The 21,282-nt window shown below is 49.8% G+C and overlaps 1 protein-coding gene across 3 annotated transcripts in view; it reads right to left on the minus strand.

Moving 5' to 3' along the window:
• The window catches only part of INSC (INSC spindle orientation adaptor protein), a 140,170-nt gene that overhangs the window by 29,990 nt on the left and 88,898 nt on the right, over positions 1 to 21,282 (minus strand). For all 3 annotated transcript variants that reach the window (XM_005216065.5, XM_059875007.1, NM_001205483.1), the window contains 2 exons: positions 19,904 to 20,029; positions 1,064 to 1,235 (listed from right to left, as the gene is read on the minus strand). In XM_005216065.5, coding sequence (XP_005216122.1) covers positions 1,064 to 1,235; positions 19,904 to 20,029 — 298 coding nt within the window. The remainder of the gene's footprint in view (positions 1 to 1,063; positions 1,236 to 19,903; positions 20,030 to 21,282) is intronic.

Here is a 21,282-nt window from a genome sequence, read left to right on the forward strand (position 1 = left end):
TTTAACAAGTTGATTTCTCCCACCCTGGCCTGGAGGTGCCGTGACCAGAGAAACTAGAATCAGCCATTAAGTCAACTCTAACTAAGACCTCCTGAGTGCAAAGTACTTACAGATCTGAAAATTCTAAAGCTAGGAGAACCCTTGGGAGAAACGGGTCCTTACCTCTTGTTTCCTACAGTAGGAACACCATAAAGGGAGCTTTGCAATGCAGTATGGCAAGTGAGGGGTGGAATCCCACACAGCCTGCCCAGGGCTACCGATCAAGAGCTCTTTGTCAGATGGATGAATCAAAGACAAAAATCCAAGCCCAAGTGCCCTGACACCAACCCTACATTATCTGATGAAATCAATTTTCATTGTTTCAATAAGATACAGATATAGAGACAGTGACAGAGAGAGGGATTGAAATAGAAATACAAAACGGCTGAGGTCTGCAAAACAAATTTCCTGAGGACTGCTCTCCAGGTGAGTTCTTCTACTTCCTGCAGTTTGGCAGAAAGAGTATATTCTGGATATCAGGCTCTGATTCTCCTGCCAGGAACACACACATCTGAATAGGGGACTCTAGAAGAGTCAAAGCTCTCAGGGTCCCAGGGGGCGAGGCCAGGCTGGGGTTGCAGGCAGCAGGTGTGGGGAATGGCTGCTCTCTGAGAAGCCACTTGTCGCCAGGCATTGCTGCCACATTCCCCGGGTACCACAGATGGGAGATTTCGGGAACAAAGCCCATCAGTCTCTCTGGCCAAGGATCTGAACCTCAACATTGGAGTCCCCACGCTTCCCTGGGGCGTGTCTTGGTCTCCACCCAGAAAGGCCAATTAATCCTAGCCTGAACTCAAGTCAGTGCTTGTAGTTTCTCAGAGGGCTGCAAGCATTCTAATAGAAGACTTGACAACAAAGCTCTTCCAAGTCTGACTCTGATCCTTAACCGCTGGGATTTGGCACATGTGATCTCTGTGGAGGAGTTGTGTGGGGTGTAGTGAGGGGGCCCAGGGAGCCTTTTCTGAAGACAACCGTGACAAGGCCCCCCTCACCCAACGGCACCCCCGCACCCCAGATGACTCACTAACGAGAGCTGTCACGATCTCCTCCATGCTCTCCAGAAAGCTGCTGAGGTGCTGGGTGAAGGGCAGGTGTGGGGAGGTGACCTGGGCCACCACGGCCGCAGCCTCGGCCCGCGTGGCTTCTGAGTGGCTGTCGTCGGTCAAAATGTCAGCCAAGCACAGAACACCATCCACCTGCGAGCAGAGAGACAGCACATGCTCATGACAATAATGAAACAGACTCACATCCCAGACTGGATCCCCAGGGACTCTAGGGGCTTATCCTTTGGCTCCAGAGAGATCAGTGACTTCCCATGGGCTTCTTAGATAGCAGGCATCAGCAGGTGTCCAGGGGCTAGGCCAGGGCATCCACCACAGCGAACTCTAGTAGAAAGAACAGTCCCTTAGGAATCTCACACCCCTAAGCGCCCCTCCTCACTCCCTCCTGCTCGGTCACTCAGCCTCTCTGAGACTTTGTTTCCTCACCCACCAACAAGGTGTGAGGAGTTAAAGAGATGAAGCAGGAGATGCTGGAGCCAGAAGTGATGCTTGACAAATGTTGGCTCCCTCCTCCCCTCCTTAGGTCAGCAGCAGGCTGAGCTCAGCATCCTTTTCCCCATCCTGTCCTCCACCGCCCTCCCCTACAGAGGCCTTGCTCTCTCTGCCCCACCAGAGAGAAGCAAACCTGGGCACAGGGGACCTGAATGCCAGAGAAAGATGTCAACCCCCCGAGTTCTGCTCCAGTCGGACCTGCTCTTGGTACTGTAACTTCTTGAGAGCTTAATATATGCCCGCTACCACTGTGCAAGTGTTATTACACCATTAATCCTCATAACCGCCTCCCGAGGTCAGTGCTATGATACACAGTGCATACGTTATTATACCATTCATCCTTTTAATAACCTTCTGAGGTCAGTGTTATCATTATCTTCAATTTAAAGATGAAGAAACTGAGACACACAAAGGTTCATTGACTTACCCCAGATCACAGACTTTAAAACCAGTTGCTTTGGGATTTGAACCAAAACGGCTTGGTCTCAAAGCCCATGGTTTTGAAGAGGTGTCATGCTGCCTTCTGAGAAGTGACACCTGAGCTCAGCCTGCCAGCAAGGTGAGACTTGTTCAGAGAAAGAGAGGCAGTAACTTGCCAAGGTCAGCTCAGCAGTCCTCCTCAGATGACGCAGGACACCCACCTGCCTGGGGACCCTGCCATCAAGGGCCAGGGAGACCTACCCTTGTTCGGGCTCAGGGCAGGGACAGAGGCAGGGTGAGGTGAGGTGAGGCGAGGAGAAGCCTGTGCAGCTGCCCTGGGCCTGGGCTCCTGTCCCCACACCATGACTTCCTGCCACTCAGCTTCAGCCACGCTCCAGGGGCTGCGTTTAGTCTGACTAATTACCCAGTCATGTTCTAGGCCTCCCTTAAATGCTCTTGGGAGCCCTAAGGGCCATTAGCAGTGAAAGCCTTTGGCAATCTCAGACTCAAAAGAGACAAATGTGGAAACAGGAGCCTGGGGAACCATCCGCAATAAAACTCACCTGGATGTGCTCAATAAAAGAGAGCAAACAGCAGCCAGCAGTCCCCGCAGGACTGGGCTCCTGCCAGGTGTTCGGCTAACAGGCCCTCTGGGAGGGACCTCACCGGGGCCCAGGGAAGAAACGGGGGCTGCTCTGGGCCTAGAAATGGGAAGCTGCCCTCTTACTGCAACCTAAGACACCTCTTAAGCTTATCTGGTTCGTCGCCTCCCCACTTCCAGCACCATCCAAGGCTAGAGAGCAACAGGGTCTCTAGTGAGGGACTCTCTCAGCCAGTCCAACTCCCTAATCTCATCTTGGGTGCACATGGAGTTGCATCCCAGCCCCAGCTGGGAATGCTGGTCAGTCCCAAACTAGATTCAGACCTAATCCCCAGCAGGTTCAGGGAGATGGGCCAATCTGAATACACTAGAGAGGTCATGGAATGGACGGTCCCCAAGGGCCCACTCACCAGCCCAGACTCCCGCTTGGCAAACCCACTGAGCACAGCCTCCCTGAGTGCATGCCGAGTGCCAGGCTGTGTACTGGAGCAGAGGGGCAAGGGCAAGTGACTCATCCACAAATGACCATTGTACAGCCTGACTTCCCCGAAGATCTCCCGAAGCCGCTCTGACTTAAGGCCCGCACCCCAAGATCAGAGAGGGAGACCCTCTTCAGAGCTCACATCTAGGCACATCTACTGTCATGACAGCATGTATAACTGGATCCCACAGATTCCTGACCCCTGGAAAGTGACCCTGAATCGTTGAGTGGGTCAATTTCCCAGGCTTCTGGCCCTGATGCCAGTGACTGGCCACATGGCCTCCTGCTAGCAAGCGGCCACCAACCGAAATTGATCTCCATATCCATTACTATCTCACAACTTCAGTCCAGCCCAGCTCATCATCAGGAGGCCCTGAAGGGCCCCCACCAATGGGCTGTGGGCTTCCCAGTGTATGAACCAATTCGTACAGTCTCAGAAATCGCACGGCCTCTGGAGTCACACCTAGCTGTTCTGAATCCTGCCTCTATATTTACTAGCTGGAATATTTTTGTACCTACTCTGAGCCTTTAATTTTTTGCTTAGTCATGTCCGACTCTTTGTGACTCCATGGACTGCAACCCACTAGGCTCCTCTGTCTATGGAATTCTCCAGGCGAGAATACTGGAGTAGGTAGCCATTTCCTTCTCCAAGGGGATCAAACCTAGGCTTCCTGCATTGCAGGCAGATTCTTTACCATCTGAGCCACCAGGGAAGTGCTCACTCGCTCACTCTCTCTCTCTTTATATATATATAAACCCCAAAGGGTGCTGAAATCTGCATTATCTAAGAGATGCATATGCAGTGGCTGCCACACGGTGGCACCCTCATTCCACCTTAGCCCCATCCAGCGGGTACAGTTGTCTCTCCGAGACTTAGGGCCCTGGTTTCACTTTCCCTACCCTGGCTTAGTCTCCCACCTGGACTTCTCTCCAGGGCTCCCTTCTGCAGGCTCCTCTGAGGTTGTGACCCCGTGGGGAACCTCAGCTCTGCGGATTGGGGCCTACAAGTTTTCTCATTGGCTTGACAACCTTGGATCATGCAGGCCAGAACTAGAATTTTGCGAAGGTCAGTGACTCCTGTATTAATGCCCAACCAGGAATGATAAGATGAACAATTACATTCCTCAGAAGGGAACTGAGAGAAAAAGTACCACCCATGCATCTCTAATGTTCAGCAAACAGTAACTGAGCATTTACATTGTGACCGAAGCTGAACTAGGTAGACTGACACAGAGATCAATTGGAACAAAGAAAGAGACGGAGAAACAGAGATACAGAAACCAAAGAGAAACAGGGGTGGGAGAGGGAGAAGCAGAAAGAGAGAGGTCATACACTTAAAAGGATTTGGGAACGTGACTGGTGCAAAGCCCAGCCTCTCCATTCCTCTCTTTTTTGGCCTTTAGAATTACCTCCCCCTGCTGAGAACTCTCTCCATCTGGGCCTCTCCTCTTCCTGGGCCTCCAGGATACCCACTTTGGGGCCCATCTCCTCCTAGCTAACTGCTTCTTAACCCCAGATTTTGCCATCAGCCCACTCTGGACCACGTCAGCAACACCTCTCAAACCCAAGTGACCTTAATGACTCAAACCTAGCCCTCCAGCTCTGACCTCCTTTCCCAAGATCCACATACACATTTCCAACCTGCTACTGGGTATCTTTATGTTCAATTCCAAAACTAATTTTCCCAGATATTTCATAGACAATTCAAACGCAGTTCACTTACAGCTGAAGTGTTCCTCTTCCCTGCCTTCACTCCTCACTCCCTCTCAGACCCAGGTAAGAAATCACCTCCTCTGTGAACATGCACCTTCATCCCCCAGTCAGAAGGTCTCTGTCCTCCACACACTCTGGTCTGCCCACAACTAGAGTACTTACCATGCTGGCGCGTGTGTGCTAAGTTGCTTCAGTCGTGTCTAACTCTTTGTGACCCTTTGGACTATAGCCTGCCAAGCTCCTCTGTCCATGGGATGCTCTAAGCAAGAATACTGGAGTGGGTTGCCATTTCCTTCTCCAGGGGATCTTTTTGACCCAGAGATAAAACCTGCATCTCCCATGTCTCCTCATTGGCAGGCGGATTCTTTACCGCTGAGCCACCTGGGAAGCCCCATCATGTTGGTAAATGCCTAGTTTACATGCCCATCCCTGTACTAGATCTGAACGGCTTGGAGCAGCTCCTGCACTGAATCTTCTCTGGTGTCTAGTAGGCAGCTGAGGCCTGACGGACAACTTCAGCTGCATGAAGTTTGGGCTGAATGATCAGGAAACAGAGGCCCAGGGAGGGGAAGAGACTGCTCAGACCACGAAGCAGGGTGATGCCACGGCCGAGACTCCCATCCTGGTTCCCCCCTCCTGGCCCTGTGGCCCATCTGTGGGGCCTTTGACATGGGCAGGAAAGGAAGAGGCTGGCAAGAGGGTCAGCTCAGCAGGGGCTGCTCAACTCAGCTCCTGTGGTGGGCCGAGGGGTAGCCCAGCATGAGACCAGCTCCCTCCAACACTGGTCCCATTTCTGGAGAGCCTCCATCCCCAAACACCCACTTCCCATCCTCAGTTGTGAATTTAATGATGCCAAGAGAACAATCTAATCAAAGCACTTTCACAGCCCTAAAGAGATTGCTGCTGGAAGCACTTAGAGGTAATTAGCTTTTACGTAGAGTGGGATGGGCTGGGCCTGGTGACAAGCTTTCCTCATGGGAGGGCATTCAAGTGATGCTGAGGATGGTCTGGCCTGGTCACTACTTGGGTTGGTGGACTGATGCACCCTGAATCTGAACAAAGAGGGAACAGGCAGACTGTGAAAGTCTCCCTGGGAGGTGGGATGTGGAAACCATGCCCTTGAGGGATCCAAGTGTACTGGACACATCACATCCGATTTATGAGCAATGTCCTCCACTGACCTTCGGGAAAGCAGCACCGGTGGCTTTTGGGTGAATATCTAAGGGACAGGGGCCAGGATACAAAGGCCCATCATCTATCACTGGCATTCGCCTGCTACTTTCTAATTCCTTTTTGCATGTTTCATTTTTAGGGGAAGTCAGGACTTGCTTGTTGTAACAGATTAACAGAATCATGTGAAAGCAGCTATAACAGCTGTGGGGTGGAAGGGGAGCATGACCTAAAGACCCCCCGAATTTCCTCCTTCACCTTTCTGTCCATTTGGACACAAGAAGCCTGCAGGAAAAAACAAAAGACAAGTGGGAACCACAAAGAACTTGGAATCCTGCTCATTGATGGATCTGCATATCCAAGGTACAGCTAAAGGGAAAATCCAATCACAGTCAGAGAGGGAAGCAGGGTCACATCCGAGGAAGCAAGGCCAAGTGCGGGCCAAGGGACAGGGCAAGGTATTTGGTGGAATAATTGAGCCCAAAGGCCAGAAGCAGGATCTGAATGTGCGATATAAACCAGAAGAGGGCAAAGTTCAGGACAAAGTCTACGAACAAAGTAAGGGGTTAGAGGCTTACTTTATAAAATGACATGTTTGTTTTAAGTAGTGGTGGGAGAGCTGGGAGCCCAATAGAAAGTTACAGAAAGTAAAACACACCTTCAGGAGGAGAATATAACCTTCCTCCCAAATGAACATACCCAGACCCCACTCAACCTCTTTTACTCTTTCAAACAAGACTCTTCGATTAAAAGTCAAGTGCCAAATCAGACAAAAACAAATATGAGTATGAAATAGGGAATGGAACAGTAGATGAAAGGGATTATATAACCAGTTTGGCAGCCAAGTCAGTGATGAAGAAGGAGGTGAATTAGTGAGGTGGAAAGAAATCAAGAATTAAATCACTTAAGAATATAAATAGAAAATAATTTCCCCATCAAGCAAGTGATTTTCCTTAAAGCAGATTGTTGAAAAGATGCTCTGGAGGCATTTGGCGGTGGAAGGAGTGGAGTCTGTGAGGAGGTTTCAAAGGTCACTAAGAAAACGTTTATTTTCCTTTGGGTGAAGGTTGCTAGGCATGTGGTGATGTGAAAACAGCAAGTTTTCCACAAAGCACTCCTGGCACAGCTGGAATCTGAACTGTACCAAAGTACTTCTAGATCAGCGGTTATCTGCCTGGTTCTCAGGTGATTAGACTCATATGTGGGATTGTTATAACACTAATGCCTGCACTACACCACCAGAAATTCTGATTTAGCTGGTCTGGGATGGAGTCTTGTCATCAATATTTTTAAGCTTCCTCAAGTGACTCTAGCAGAGATCCTGGGTTCAGCCCACTTTTCTAGAGGTAGTGATGGTGCAGTGGGAGCTGCACAAACCAAGGAGTAAAAAAAGCCTGGGTTCACAACTCAACTGTGTTAACTGCTGACTTGGTGAAATGAGCAAGTTATTCATCTTCTCTAAGCCTCAGTATTCTAGTCCTTAAAATGATAATGAGGAAAAAGTTAATGAATATCAAAAGCATTCCCCCTAAATCTGTATCAAGACAGAGATAGCTATTATCACCACCGCTACTTAATACTTGACAGTCAGTCAGTTCAGTCGCTCAGTCGTGTCCAACTCTTTGCGACCCCATGAATCGCAGCACGCCAGGCCTCCCTGTCCGTCACCAACTCCTGGAGTTCGCTCAAACTCTTGTCCATCGAGTCGGTGATGCCATCCAGCCATCTCATCCTCTGTTGTCCATTTCTCCTCCTGCCCCCAATCCCTCCCAGCATCAGGGTCTTTTCCAATGAGTCAACTCTTCACATCAGGTGGCCAAAGTATTGGAGTTTCAGCTTTAGCATCAGTCCTTCCAAAGAAATCCCAGGGCTGATCTCCTTCAGAATGGACTGGTTGGATCTCCTTGCAGTCCAAGGGACTCTCAAGAGTCTTCTCTAACACCACAGTTCAAAAGCATCAATTCTTCGGCGCTCAGCCTTCTTCACAGTCCAACTCTCACATCCATACATGACCACTGGAAAAACCATAGCCTTGACTAGACAGACCTTTGTTGGCAAAGTAATATCTCTGCTCTTCAACATACTATCTAGGTTGGTCATGGCCCTAGGTAATACAAGAGAAAGAAATAAAAAGGTATAATGACTCCAAAAAAGGAAGTGAAACTGTCATAATTTACAGATGACATGATTGTACCCCTGTGGAACAGCTGGTAAGGACTCTGCCTGCCAATGCAAGAGATGCAAGAGACGTGGGTTCAATCCCTGGATTGGGAAGATCCCCTGGAGAAGGGAATGGCAAGTCACTCCAATATTCTCACCAGGGAAATTCCATGGACAGAGAAACCTGGCAGGCTACAGTCCACTGGGTCACAAAAGAGTCAGACATGACTGAGCACTCACTTCTTCTTCAATGTACATAATCCAAATCTGCATAAAATCCCAAAGAATCTACATACCACTAAAATTAATAACTGAATTCAGCAGGATCATTAGATACAATATTCAAAATTGTATTTTCTATATATCACCAATAATTAGAAAATAAAAATTCAAATAACACACATTAGCATAAAAATATATCTAGAAATAAATCTTAAAAATGTGTAAGACATCAATACTGAAAACTCAAAACATTGCTGAGAGAGAGAGTGGGAAGGTATACTACATTTATTGACTGGAATACCCTATACTGTCTAAGATGTCAAATTTCCCTGAATTTATTTACAAATTTAAAGAAATTTCAATCAAAATCTCTGCAGGTGTCTTTGGAGAAAGTAACAAGCTGATTCTAAATTATATATAGAAAAGCATAAAACTTAGAATTACCAAGAAGGTCTTAAACAAGAACAATATTAGATGATCTATATTACCAAATATGAAAAATTATTTAGATTATAGGGACTCAGCCAAGGCCATACTGGTACAAGGATGGACAAAAAGACTAATTGAACAGAAAATAGTCCAAAAACAGACATACCTGTGTCATTACTTTACCTACAACAAAGGTACCATTTTAATTCAGCGGTGAAAAACATTATCTTTTTGATAAGTGGTGCTGGCTCCATTGGATATCATACAGAAAAACACTGAATCTTGAACATCAAAAAAATGTAATTTAAAATAGACTATTGAACTAAATGTGAAAGGTTAAATAATAAAGCTCCTAGAAAAAAATATAAGAGACTCTTTTCATGATTTGAGGGAACATAAACCTTTTTTAAATGGAGACAAGAAACACTAACTACAAAAGAAAAGATCAATACATTGGGCTTTATCAAAGTTAATTTCTATCCATCTGAAGACACCATTAAGAAAATGAAAATGCAAACCACGGACTGAGAATATGTATTCTTAATACACATATCTGACAAAGAGTTTTATGTAGAATACATATATTTAAGCTTATAAATCAATAAGAAAAAGGCAATTCATTTTTTTTAATGGGCAAAAGTCTCAAACAGACATTTCACAGAAATAACCAAATGGTCAGTGAGTGCTCAGTCGCTTCAGTCATGTCTAACAATCTGCAACCCCATGAACTGTAGCCTGCCACGCTCCTCTGTCCATGGAATTCTCCAGGTAAGAATACTGGAGTGGGTTGCCATTTCCTTCTCCAGGGGATCTTCCCAACCCAGGGATTGAACCTGAGACTCCTGCAGCTCCTGCACCACAGGTGGATTCTTTACCATTAAGCCACCATGGAAGCCCTTGGTTTTGCATGTATGTGTATATATATATATGTTATTATATATATTAATGTGTATAACATATAATATACACAAGTTCAATTTTTTGCAGTAATCACAAATACTGAAACCCATGGTTTGTTCTGCTTATATAGTGCTCTACTTCCATTGAAACAAAATTGTTAATCACACTTCAAAGGAAAATTTAACCCATAGAGGTACATGTCATGGCACATACCAATTAAAGGAAGCATTTATTCAAATTCCTTCCTGTCCAAAGGACAGGAAACAGTTTAAGATAATTTAGTAAAAACCAAACGTTGGGGAATTCCCTGGCAGTCCAGTGGTTAAGACTCCAGGCTTTTACCACCTGGAGCGAGGGTTCAAACCCTTGTCAGGGAACTAAGATGCCACAAAATCATAAGCCGCATGATGCAGCCAAAGAAACGACAACAAAAAAACTCCTGCTCCCTCAGCCCCTAAAATAATTCTGTTTTTCCAATGATAGGTCAATGACCTAAATAATAATGGTATAGAATAGAGTAATGAAAATGATCTCCTCTTAGTATGCTAGATATGCAAACTGGCAGATATAATTGGCCCAACAAAAGTTGGAAGCTTGCATTAATAACAGACAGAAGGCATTGTCAACGAATTTTATGAACATGTAAGTTGAAACACAGGATCGGTGGACCTTTTGAGAGCTGCCATCTGAAGACACTACCCTTTTGGGGTTGAAGAGCTGCATTAAATGCTTGAAATGATATGGGAAAACAGCTCAAAAGTATTAGTTGTCAGTGAGATGAAAATTAAAACCACCATGAGAGATCACTATATGCCCAAGCAGGCCAGGAGCAGGGCACTGCATGTCCAGTCACCACAAGGCTTCAGATTACTTACTTGTTTGTTTTTTTTTTTTTTTGGCTGCACCACACAGTACATGGGATCTTAGTTCCCCAGCCAGGATCAAACCCACACCCTCTGCAGTGGAAGTGCAGAATCTTAACCACTGGAATTCCCAAACTAATTATTTGTACTTTTAAAGTAGCCCAAGGGAGAATGAAACACTCCTTTGGAAACTGTGTGTTCATTATCTGTGTGGGTCTTCCCGTCGCCCCTTCCTCTCTTATCCTATGTCTCCTCCTCTTTCCCATTACTCCTCCCTCTCCTTTACTCCTCCCTCTCCTTGTCTCTGTCTCTGTGTGTGACTGGAGTACCCACCACCTGCCACCAGGTGGATCCTGTGCCATTGGTGCCAGGCTGTTCCCAGGAAATGGGTCCTCCCATGTCAAATTCTGCCCCCAAACCTCCACACTCTACCTTCCCTGTCTCCTCACTGTCTCTGCTGCAGCAGCTTCCTTCCCCTGCTGGCCTCTGAACTGGCACTGGCCCCGCTCCAGAAGCCCAGGGGAAGCCGTGATGGTACAGGCCCCACCTCTGTACCCCGTCCAGGGTCCTGAGCAGCCCTCGCTTCGCTGTGGCACAGTTTCCCTTCTCCCTGACACAAGCATCATGTTTACATCTGACTTCTTATGGGCAGATTCCCTGCTCGCACTAGATTACTTGGGGGTACAGCCAGGAAATGCACTTTACTGATGTTTTACCCTGCCGAGCTTACTGCCCCTCACCCACCATACACACACACACACAAGCACAGGTCTCCATCTATGGACTCACAGGGAGAGGTGTCCAGTTCTCTTCTGACAACACACTGTGTTCAGGGAAGAGGCCCCAGAACCCCAGCCCAGCCAGCTCAACACCTTCTAAGTTGTGTTCACACGTTCATCTTCCAAGATCACTTCATCGGGCACAGGATACCAGCAGAACAGATTCTCCACTCAGCGAATGAGAACACCAAGGCTTACGGGGATTAGGAAAGTTCCCTGTGGTTCCCCAGCAAACCAGTAGCAAAGGAAGAGCTGGCCCCAGGCTCTCCGCACTATTGCCAGTCCGGGGACAAGGTCTGTTTGTGGACTCCAGAGCTTGGGCTCAGAGTGACAGGAGGGAGAGAAAGGGAGGGGAGAGGAAGCTGGAACCAACTACTCAGGCCAGATGGTACAAAAAGGGGCTCAGGGCAAATCCCATAGAAAGATTTTCAGCTAGTGCATCCTTGCCGAGGGATCTACAACGTCTTCACTCCCATACCCCACCCCACGCAGGGGCCCGGAACTGCTCACAGGCTGTATCCGCATGAAGTCAGCAGCCAGCCTTCTGGCCGTGGCCCTGCTGCTAACAGTGGGAGCCTGGGATGCAGGAGCTTTGCCTCTCTGAGTCTCTGTCCTGCCATTAGCAATGGAAGGATGCACCAGAACTCTTCCAACTGTATTTATTCATCCATACAGCAAAAATGATTCATCTGTGTGTGCAAGCCACTTCCCTGATGGGCCAAGGAGTAGGCGAGACAGCGTCTGCTGGTGGAGAAGCTTAGACAGTGCTCTGAGGTCAGGGGTATAGGTCACGCTCTCAGGGACGCACCAAGTACAATGTGAGCTCCAAGAGGGAGAGGGCCGCCAGGAAGGCCATTCAGAGATGGGCATCGACCGACATGGGCAAGTACCGCTGAGCCACTCCACTGGGACGGCCTCACCTAGGCAGGTGCTGCAGGCAAGGAAGCCCTGAGAATGGTTAGTGGAAGAATTTGATAAGAAGGGGAAAACAGCTTGCACTTATGGTATGTTGACTCACTTGGCTCTCACTGTCTGCAAGGCAGGGATTATCACCGCGCTTTACGTGTGATGGCACAGGGCTGGAGCAGGGCAAAGTCAACTCATAGTGAGTGGGCGGAAAGCCAGACATCAACCCGGGTCTGTGTGTCGGAGGGGCAATGTGCGGACCGTGGCTTGCTCAGAGGGCACCTTTACTGGGCTGGGGGTGGGGTGCGGGGGCAGGGGTGGATTTTGTGTAGTGAGAACTGGCGGTTTAGGAAGGGTTCTGCTCCAGGAGGGCACAGGACAAGCGCTGTGGAAGACTGCAAGTTGGAGACATGTTAGATCACAAGAGGGCATCCCTGGTGGTTCAGACGTAAAGAATCTGCCTGCAATTCAGAAGACCTGGGTTTGATCCCTGGACCAGGAAGATCTCCTGGAGAAGGGAATGGCTACCCACTTTAGTATTGTTGCCTGGAGGATACCATGGACAGAGGAGCCTAGCCGTCCACAGCCTTGCAAAGAGTCAGATACAACTGAGCAACTAACACTAGATTACAAGATGTATCTCCAAACTCCCCCGGGAGGAAGCCACTTTAGTAAAAAGAAGACTCTGTTGCCTTGAATTTGCAAACCAGGCCACATTCAGGACACATCGTGGCCCTGACTATTGGTTCAGACCAGTTTTGACAAGTAGAGAAGACAGCACAAGGCCGCACGTCAGAGGCAGCTGCTGCTTTTGTCCACCAGGTGGCGCTGTTGCACAGCACATGGGAACCAGCCGAGGCCTGGCTGAGCTGAGCCCTCCCTGGCTGCCACATGCAGGACTGAGGCTGCCTTCTTCAAACTCAGGTTTGGAGTGCGGTGCAGACCCGGGGCCAGCAGGGCCTTCTTCTGTCTGGACAATACTGGCCCCTACATAATCTCTGAGTGAATCTCAAAGACGGGGAGCAGGGCAGAGTGCCTAATTCTATCCCGTCTCCACATCCTGGGGCCTTCCCTGATGGCTGCCTGCAGTGCAGGAAACCCGGGTTCAGTCCCTAGTTTGGGAAAATTCCCTGGAGAAAGAAATGGCAACCCACTCCAGTATTCTTGCCTGGAAAATTCCATGGACAGAGGAGCCTGGCAAGCTACAGTCCATGGGGTCGCAAAGAGTCAGACACAACACTGCCCCTGACAGTGTCTTTATGCCTTGTAGCCTCAACTTTCCCTTCTGTAAAATGGGCATAACCATCTCTGTGTGCCTTCCTTGTAAAATGACTGTTTGGATCAAATGAGCAAAAGGATGAGAAAAACTGGTTGTTTTTTTTTTTTACAGATGTGACTTATTTCTGACCATCGGGAGCCCTACAAGAAGCAGGCAGTGGAAAGAAACTCCTGTAAGACAGCAGCTGGAGAGACAGAGCCTCCCCACCCAGTTCCCTCCTGCCCAGGGTTTCTGGGTCCAGGCCTCCCTGTCTCCAGCCTGGCCCTTCAGATGTCAGGGCAACTCAATCCCAAGAAGCTGCCCCAGGAAATGGGATGAGGGAGCTGCGTGGAGACAGGCAGCAGTGTCCCCATCCCTCATTACTGATGGATCTCTTCTTAGACTTGAAGTTGAGCCCTCCTTCCCTCCCCGCTGTTCATCTTTAATTTCTCCATCGATTTACATTAACCTCTCTTCTTGGCTCCAACATAGGATGAACTCCTTATTTGAAAAAATGAAATAAGAGGGAGGGGGGAATAAAAGAAATCTCTTTCGAAAGTAAGACTGTCTCTGGTATCACGGCTGGAAGAGGCAATTACCAGCACTCTCTCGGAGGTTGTCTCGGGCCATTTGAGCATTAGGCTTGGACAGACCCCTATGGCCCTAGACTCTAGGTTCCGGCCCCACAGCCCCAGCCCCTCACCTGGACCCCAGGCCCCAGTCTGGCTCTAGTCCCCACCCACCTCCAGCCCCATCCTGGCCCCTAGCCCTGTCCAACCCTGGCCTCTGCACCAGCAGTGCCCTGACCATCTCATGAGCCAATCAGAACACTGGAAGTCTGCCAGGGTCACTGTCAAACCCCAGGACTCAGGATTTCTGGTCATGTTACAGGGTTTCCCCAGACTAACCCCAAAAGGTGAAGACAAACAGGCCAGGAAAGAAGGAAGGGACACAGACAAAGGCGAGTTCTGCCTCCACACAGGCCCCACCCACACTGCTGCATCACCTCACCATGGCAACCCCATAAAGAGGAAACGGAGGTTCAGAGAGGAATCACTTGCTCTCTAGCCCCCTTGCAGCTTCCCCACAGACTGGCAGTCCTCCCCTTGGTGATGCCAGTCCACCGTCCCAGCTCTAGTCCTCCCCAGTGCTGCCCTGACCAGTCCAGGTGGGCTGGGTCACCTGATGATCAGACGGAGCTGGGTCCATCTGTTCTCACCGGGTTGTGTGGGTCTGGGGTCCTCACTCTCTCTTTGGGCCTCATTTTCTTTATCCCATCTTCTCCAAAGTGAGTCCCAGAAAACGCTGCCTTCTCTTCTGGGCTTCCCCAATTCACTGAGCTCCTAAAAGACTCAGAGCCCCACTGGCCTAGCTGTGGACTCCCTCTGCCGAGGCCACGTTCCCCTGGCCTGCCTGGCGGCTCCACCTCGGTCCTCTGGCCAGCTCCGCTGCCTCCTGCCGCTGCCAACACCAGCTCCCCGGGCACAGGTGAGGCCACTGGCCTGCGGCTTCTGACAGCCATGGGGCCGCCCCGTGGCCATCCCAGGTGGGAGGCAGGGAACACAGTTGCTTGTCTCTTCCTCCCAGAGCCCAGCACAGGGACTGGGGAGTGAGGGGTGACCGTCTGCTGAGGGCACACGGGAGGGAAGACAGACTTCCTGAAACCCGCTGCCCCAGGGGGAACAGGAGGAACCGGACCTCTGGAAAGAAAGAAGGGAGGCTTGGAAGACCCTTCATACACCTCTGGAGAGGACTTTGCTCTATCCTGACATCTTTCAGCTCCATACCCGCTCAGGAATTTCCATGCCTGCCCCCTTTTCCAGACCAATACCCAGAGCCTGGCTCCCTGGGAGCCACTGCCCTGAGGGCCAGCTCTTCCCAGGGTCACAGAAAGTAAAGAACTGGGCTTTGGAAACCAGCCAGGCTTTGAATCAAACTCCACATTCATGAGCTGAGTCTCAGTTTCCTCCCCTGTAAAGTGGAAAGGTTGTGGGGACTCGTGTTCCACACTTCTGCTCACAGTGCACGGGGCAGCATCTTTGGCCATGCTAGCCCTTCCTGCTGACAGGACAGCCTTCCCTTCTCCACCAGACCATCATTTCCCTGAGGCCACTGATGTCCAAAACCCCAGAAACTGGAATTACCTGTACCATAATCATAACAGCTACCATTTATTCAGTGCCTAGTGGGAGCCAGGAACCACACTGCTGTGCATCTATCCATCTCTGCTGGCCCTGGGAGGTAGATTTCATCGTGCACATTGATGGATGAAGACACTGCACCTCTGAGAAGTTAAGTAACTTGCCCAGGGAAATGTGTCCAAGTTCATAGGTAGACAAGCCTGGATTCGCATCCAGAAGAGCCTGACTCTCAGAGGCCACAGTTTCCCCAGCACGCTGGACAGTTCACAACAAACTCGATGACAGAATGAGTTAGTAGCAGGATGAGATGGTGATGGACTGAGTGGGCGAGCAAGGAAGCAAGCGGCTTGAAAGTAAGTGAACGGCTGGATGACAGAGAAAGAAGAAGCAGGTGACTAAGTGAATCTATGGCCATGTGAATGCCTCAAGCCCGACGGAGCTCTAGCATCACACAGCAGGGCTGAGGATGGATGGGGCGTCTGGTGACCGGATAGACTCATACTCTGCCGGGGTCTGTGCGTGACTTAATGAACCGCTCCAAGGTTGGCGGGAAGGGGAGGGGGTGGGTAGCTGCAGACAAAGATGGATTTCACCAAATTTAGCGCGTTTCTTGTGGCAATTAATTACAGGAGCCTCAGGGAGGAGGTGAGGCCAGTAAATCAGGGGAGGCTGAGGCTGTGACATTATCTGAGGAAGGCATGAGCTGTGCCTAGTGAGTGGGCAGTGGGTGAGAGCCCCCGGGCACCTGCTCTCCACTTATGCCTCCACCCAGCCTGTCGTGCTAGGGCTTCTGCGATCCAGCCCATCCCCAGACTTCTTCACCTTCCACCCTAAACACAGACAGTGGTGACCTCACCGGAGCGTCTGAGGCCAGCACTTGGCACCCAGATCACAGAGTGTGAGAGGGACCTGGGGGAGGGGCAGGTGACCCAGGACCCCCGGGTATCTCTAGAACTTCTCACAACTTTGGAAACAGTGTGATATGGAGGAAAAGAGCATGGACTTTGACCTCACACACTGGAGCTGAATCCTGGGTGGGCACGATAGTTCGCAACCCAGTCTGGCTCTGGCTCATCAGTGCATGTTCAGTCGCTCAGTCATGTCCAACTCTTTGTGATCCTGGATCAAATGAGGCCGTCGATTAGCTGTGTGCCCTTGAGCAAGTTGCTTCACTTCTCTGAGTCTTCCTTCCTTCTATAGATGAGATGGATGATAATAGCACTGACAGGTTAATGATTAAGTGACATCATGAAAGGAGTGGTCTAGCCAAGTGCTTGCACAAACCAAGCACTCAATAAATGTTAATTATTGTCTTTTTCTGGAGAAGAAAATGGCACCCCACTCCAGTACCCTTGCCTGGAAAATCCCATGGATGAAGGATTCTGGTAGGCTACAGTCCATGGAGTTGCAGAGTTGGACACGACTGAGCAACTTCATTTTCACTTTCATTGTCTTTTTAGCCACGGCCATGATGTCCTTATCACCTGATAGATTAGGGGTGGATAAACATTTTCTGTAGCGGGCCAGGTGGTAAATATTTTTGACTGCATGTTCTCTTGCAATTATCCAACTATGCTGTTGTAGAGAAACCAGACATTTACAACACCTAAACGAAGGAGCCTGGCGGTGTTCCATTAAAACTTTATGGATCAAAAATTTGAACTTCACATAATTTTCACGTGACATAAAATGTTATTCCTCTCATATTTTTATAATCATTTAAAAATGACTTAACTCATGGGCTGTACATGCCAAAAACAACGGGCTGACTTCAGCCCACAGGTTGTAACTTGCCACCCCATGAACTAGAACATAAGCTCTAAGAGGACCAGGGTGGTCGTCTGTTTTGTTCACTGCTATACTCCCAGCACATAAAACAGTGCCTGGCAAACAGCAGACAGTTGATAGATGTTTGCTGAATGAATGAATTATGAGCTGTGTGATTCTGTGCAGATGTCACTTCATATCTCTGGGCCTCGGTTTCTTTATCTGTGTAATGGGTATGCTTGCACGTTCAGGGTAAGCATCAAATGAAACTAAGCTGTCCATGGAGACACTTGGCAAGCTCTGACTGCAGAGCTGTAGTTGCTGTTTCTGACCACAAGGGGGCTCCTTTCTGACAAGTCTCCGTCCTGCCCACTGCCTGGCACCGCATTGTTTCACAAGTATCTGTGTATGGAAACGAATCTGACCTGGAGGAGGAGAAAGCCCAGAGAGGGTGACTTTCTCCTGTGCCAGTTAGGGGAGGGAGAAGATTAGGACACTGGCCAGAAACAGCAAGGCGGTCTGGGTTTAGCTAAAGGAATTTTTTTGGGGGGTGTTCTCAGAGTATCTATTAAACCAGTGAGTCAATGATACTGACTGAGCATTAGGCAAGCAGACAGGATCCAAATCCTAGCTCCAAACTTACTCCGTGATTTTAGGTGAGTCACTTACACTGGCTGAGACAGTTCCTTTTCTTTAAGATGAAGATAGGAAGAGCGCTCACCTCGGGAGGTCCTGAGGCCTTAATGAAGGGCATGTAAGGGGCTAGGTCAGCTCTGGCTGCTGCGTAACCCCTCCAGCACTGGGCACTCTCCTTATCCTTTTGCTTGGTGGGTTGGGGTCTGACTCCCAGGCCAGCGGCCCACCTGGCCTGGGAAAGACACATTTTCGCCTTCTGGCTTGGGACCGTCACAGGAAGGTGGAAGGAAAAACTGCCCCCAGCCTTCCTGGCTGCACAGGCTTTCACTCTAAACAAAAAAGTTCTGCTGTTTTGCTTTCCCGGATTGAAGTTTTCCCGCTGCTCTGCAAACTCATAAGCCAAGAAATCCACTGCTTTTGGAGGACTGGTGAGTCCAGTCCCTTCTGCTTTCTTCCCTTCTTCTTTCTGCCAGCCAACGTGAAAGAAGACAAGAAACAAACCCATTTGGCCATTTTCCACTCTCTAAGGAGGAAGACTTTACTGGAGAAGAGAGGATTATTCCCTGCACGAAGCTGGATGTGCTCAGTGCGTTTACTTCATGGAGTCTGTCTGTCTAGCCACTGCCTCGTCTCCTTTTTGCCACCTAAGCAAGCGCACACACAAAGGCTTCTGAACCCATGGGAAGGAAACACTCTGTCCAGAGGGCTGGCCTTCGCTCCTTCACCACTTTGCTGTGTGACCCCAGACAAATGACTTGCCCATTCTGAGTCACAGCCTTCTCATCTGTGAAATGAGTAGATTGCCCATGAACACTCCATCTTCAGCTAAAAGCACCTCAGAGCCCATGACCCTGTGACTCTGTCCCACAAACTGAGCAGATTTGGAAAGAGGCAGGGTAGAATGTAAAACAACCATCCGTCTAGGAGTCCACACTAAAGTGAAAAGGCTGAGGGGAGGGTGGAGGTTTCCTGGGCAGCCAGGACCAGACTGTGGGGCAAGGATGCAGTGGAAAGGAAGCAGTTTGCTTGCCCCCTCCCCATTTAGACCAAGCTATGAGAACACACTCAAGGTACCTACCCCCAATCCTGCAGACATGGCATCTGTCACCAGGACATACCACGACTTTCTACCTCTCTTCCATAAAAATAATTTCAGCATCTTTCCTTGAAACATGATTGAAAAATCCCCAAGTGTCAGCCGTAGCCTCCCAACCCTCCTGCTAGAATCCCTGAGGAGCTGTCTGCAGGCTCGAGCCCACTCAGGCCAAGTGGGAGAAAGGCTCAGCCCTCCCACCTGGGCGGTGGGGAGGGGGTGGCTGAAACCCGTCATGTTGCCCTAGGTTGGCCTGGAGCCAGGTACCTGGGACTGCCATGTCACCCCACCCCTCCAACCCCAGACACCCCAGCAGTGGTGACCCATCACGCCGCTGGACTCAAGCCTTTCCCTTACCCCAAGCCCTCTTGGAGGGAAGCCCACCTGCCTACCCAGGCATCCACGCACACCCTGCTCCTGCCTATCCTGTCCCCTGAGAAATCTCTTCTCTTCATGCCAGGGACCTGCCACGAGAGGAGGACCAACCACCTCAGCCTCGACGCCCCCTCCCCATCCGACTCGTCTGCCTCCTGCAGTGGTCCACCCCTGGGACCTCCACCCAGGAAGTGCTGAGTGTCCCTCTGGGCCCTGCCTTCTCCAGCTGAGCTCCTCAGTCTCTGCCCCCTTCACATCTTCATCAGCCACAGTCAAGGTCACAGCAGCCCCACCTGAATGATGCTGGGGAAAGGAGGGACCCAAGAGGTCACTTTCCCCAGCCACCCACCCCCTCGGGGACCTCAGTCCCCATGCAGCCGGCCAGCTGCACTCTTACCTTCTCCAGCTGGTGGACACCCTCCTCCACGCAGCAGATGGAGGCCAGCGTGCGGAGGGCCTGGGGGTAGAGGCACCGGAGAGTGTCCTGCCGGCAGATCTTGAAGAGCGCGACGACCCCACCCTCCTGGCAAGGAAAAGAAAATGTCACGTGACCTCACCGTGTCACCTCTCCCGCGGCTGACTCGAGAAGGACTGACACCCCCTCACTCAGCTGGTGCATTTTGGGGTCTGTAGGGCGGCAGAATAGCCACCCCCAAATATACCACTTTAGTCTAAGGATTGTCTTGAGCTGAAGGCAATTAAGAAGCAGATACAAAAAAAAAAAAAGATATCCGTTCTCCCCCTATTTGACTAAAAGCAGGACATAAATTTAAAAAGAGCATTCTCCCTTTCCTCTCTACTAAGAAGGACAAGAGTTAATCACTGGAGACAACTTTAGACCCTTATTAGCCTGGATTCAGCACCAGAAGAAACTCATATAGCAAACTTCAGTCTTTAGCTACTATTGGTTTGCCATATACATGTCTTCCCACAGTTCGCCACCCCTAAAGACTCAAGGGGGCTTCCTTTGTTACTCAGATGGTAAAGAATCTGCCTGTAATACAGGAGACCTGGGTTTGATCCCTGGGTTGGGAAGATCCCCTGGAGAAGGAAATGGCACCCCACTCCAGTATTCTTGCCTGGAGAATTCCATGGACAGAGGAGCCTGGTGGGCTACAGTCCTTAGGGTCTCAAAGAGTTGGACAGGATGGAGCAACTAACACTTTCACTTTCAGAGACTCAAGGTTCTCTTCCTTTATCTTATAACATCTCTAAAAATGTATTGTTCCTTTGCTAAGATGCTACAGAAGCCCACGTTGTAACCAACCCTGTGGGTTACTCATCTCTGACAGTTCCCATGGGTAAGTGCAGTGCACACGCTAATAACTTTTTTTTCCTTTGTTAAACTGTCTTTTGTCAGCCTAATCTACAGGGCCCCAGCCAGAGAATCTAGAAAGGTCGTAGGAGCAAAAATCCCCCGCCCCCTCCCCCCGCCCAGCTCCTACACACACACACACACACACTCACACATTCCCAAGCTCCCACACATGCTGCAGTGAAATATCAGCTCCAGAAATAATGTCACCCTTGGAAATCTAAACTGGAGGGGAGGGGCCAGGGGAGGCACCTGTGCTGGGACCAGGGTCAACCCCAGTTATCACTGCTCCAGACGCCTGGCAACCCCCTCCCAGCAGCCACCTGGGAACAAGCCTGGAGCTGTCAGAAATAAGTTCTAGAAACAAGCCCGAGGCAGATGGAGAGAGCTGAAACCGAGATGCCTCATGCTGGTTCTCACTATGCCAGCGACCACCTGTTACTTCTCAGATCGTCCCCACC

This window comes from Bos taurus, chromosome 15 (assembly GCF_002263795.3).
Source record: "Bos taurus isolate L1 Dominette 01449 registration number 42190680 breed Hereford chromosome 15, ARS-UCD2.0, whole genome shotgun sequence".
In the NCBI taxonomy this organism is placed as follows: Eukaryota; Metazoa; Chordata; class Mammalia; order Artiodactyla; family Bovidae; genus Bos; species Bos taurus.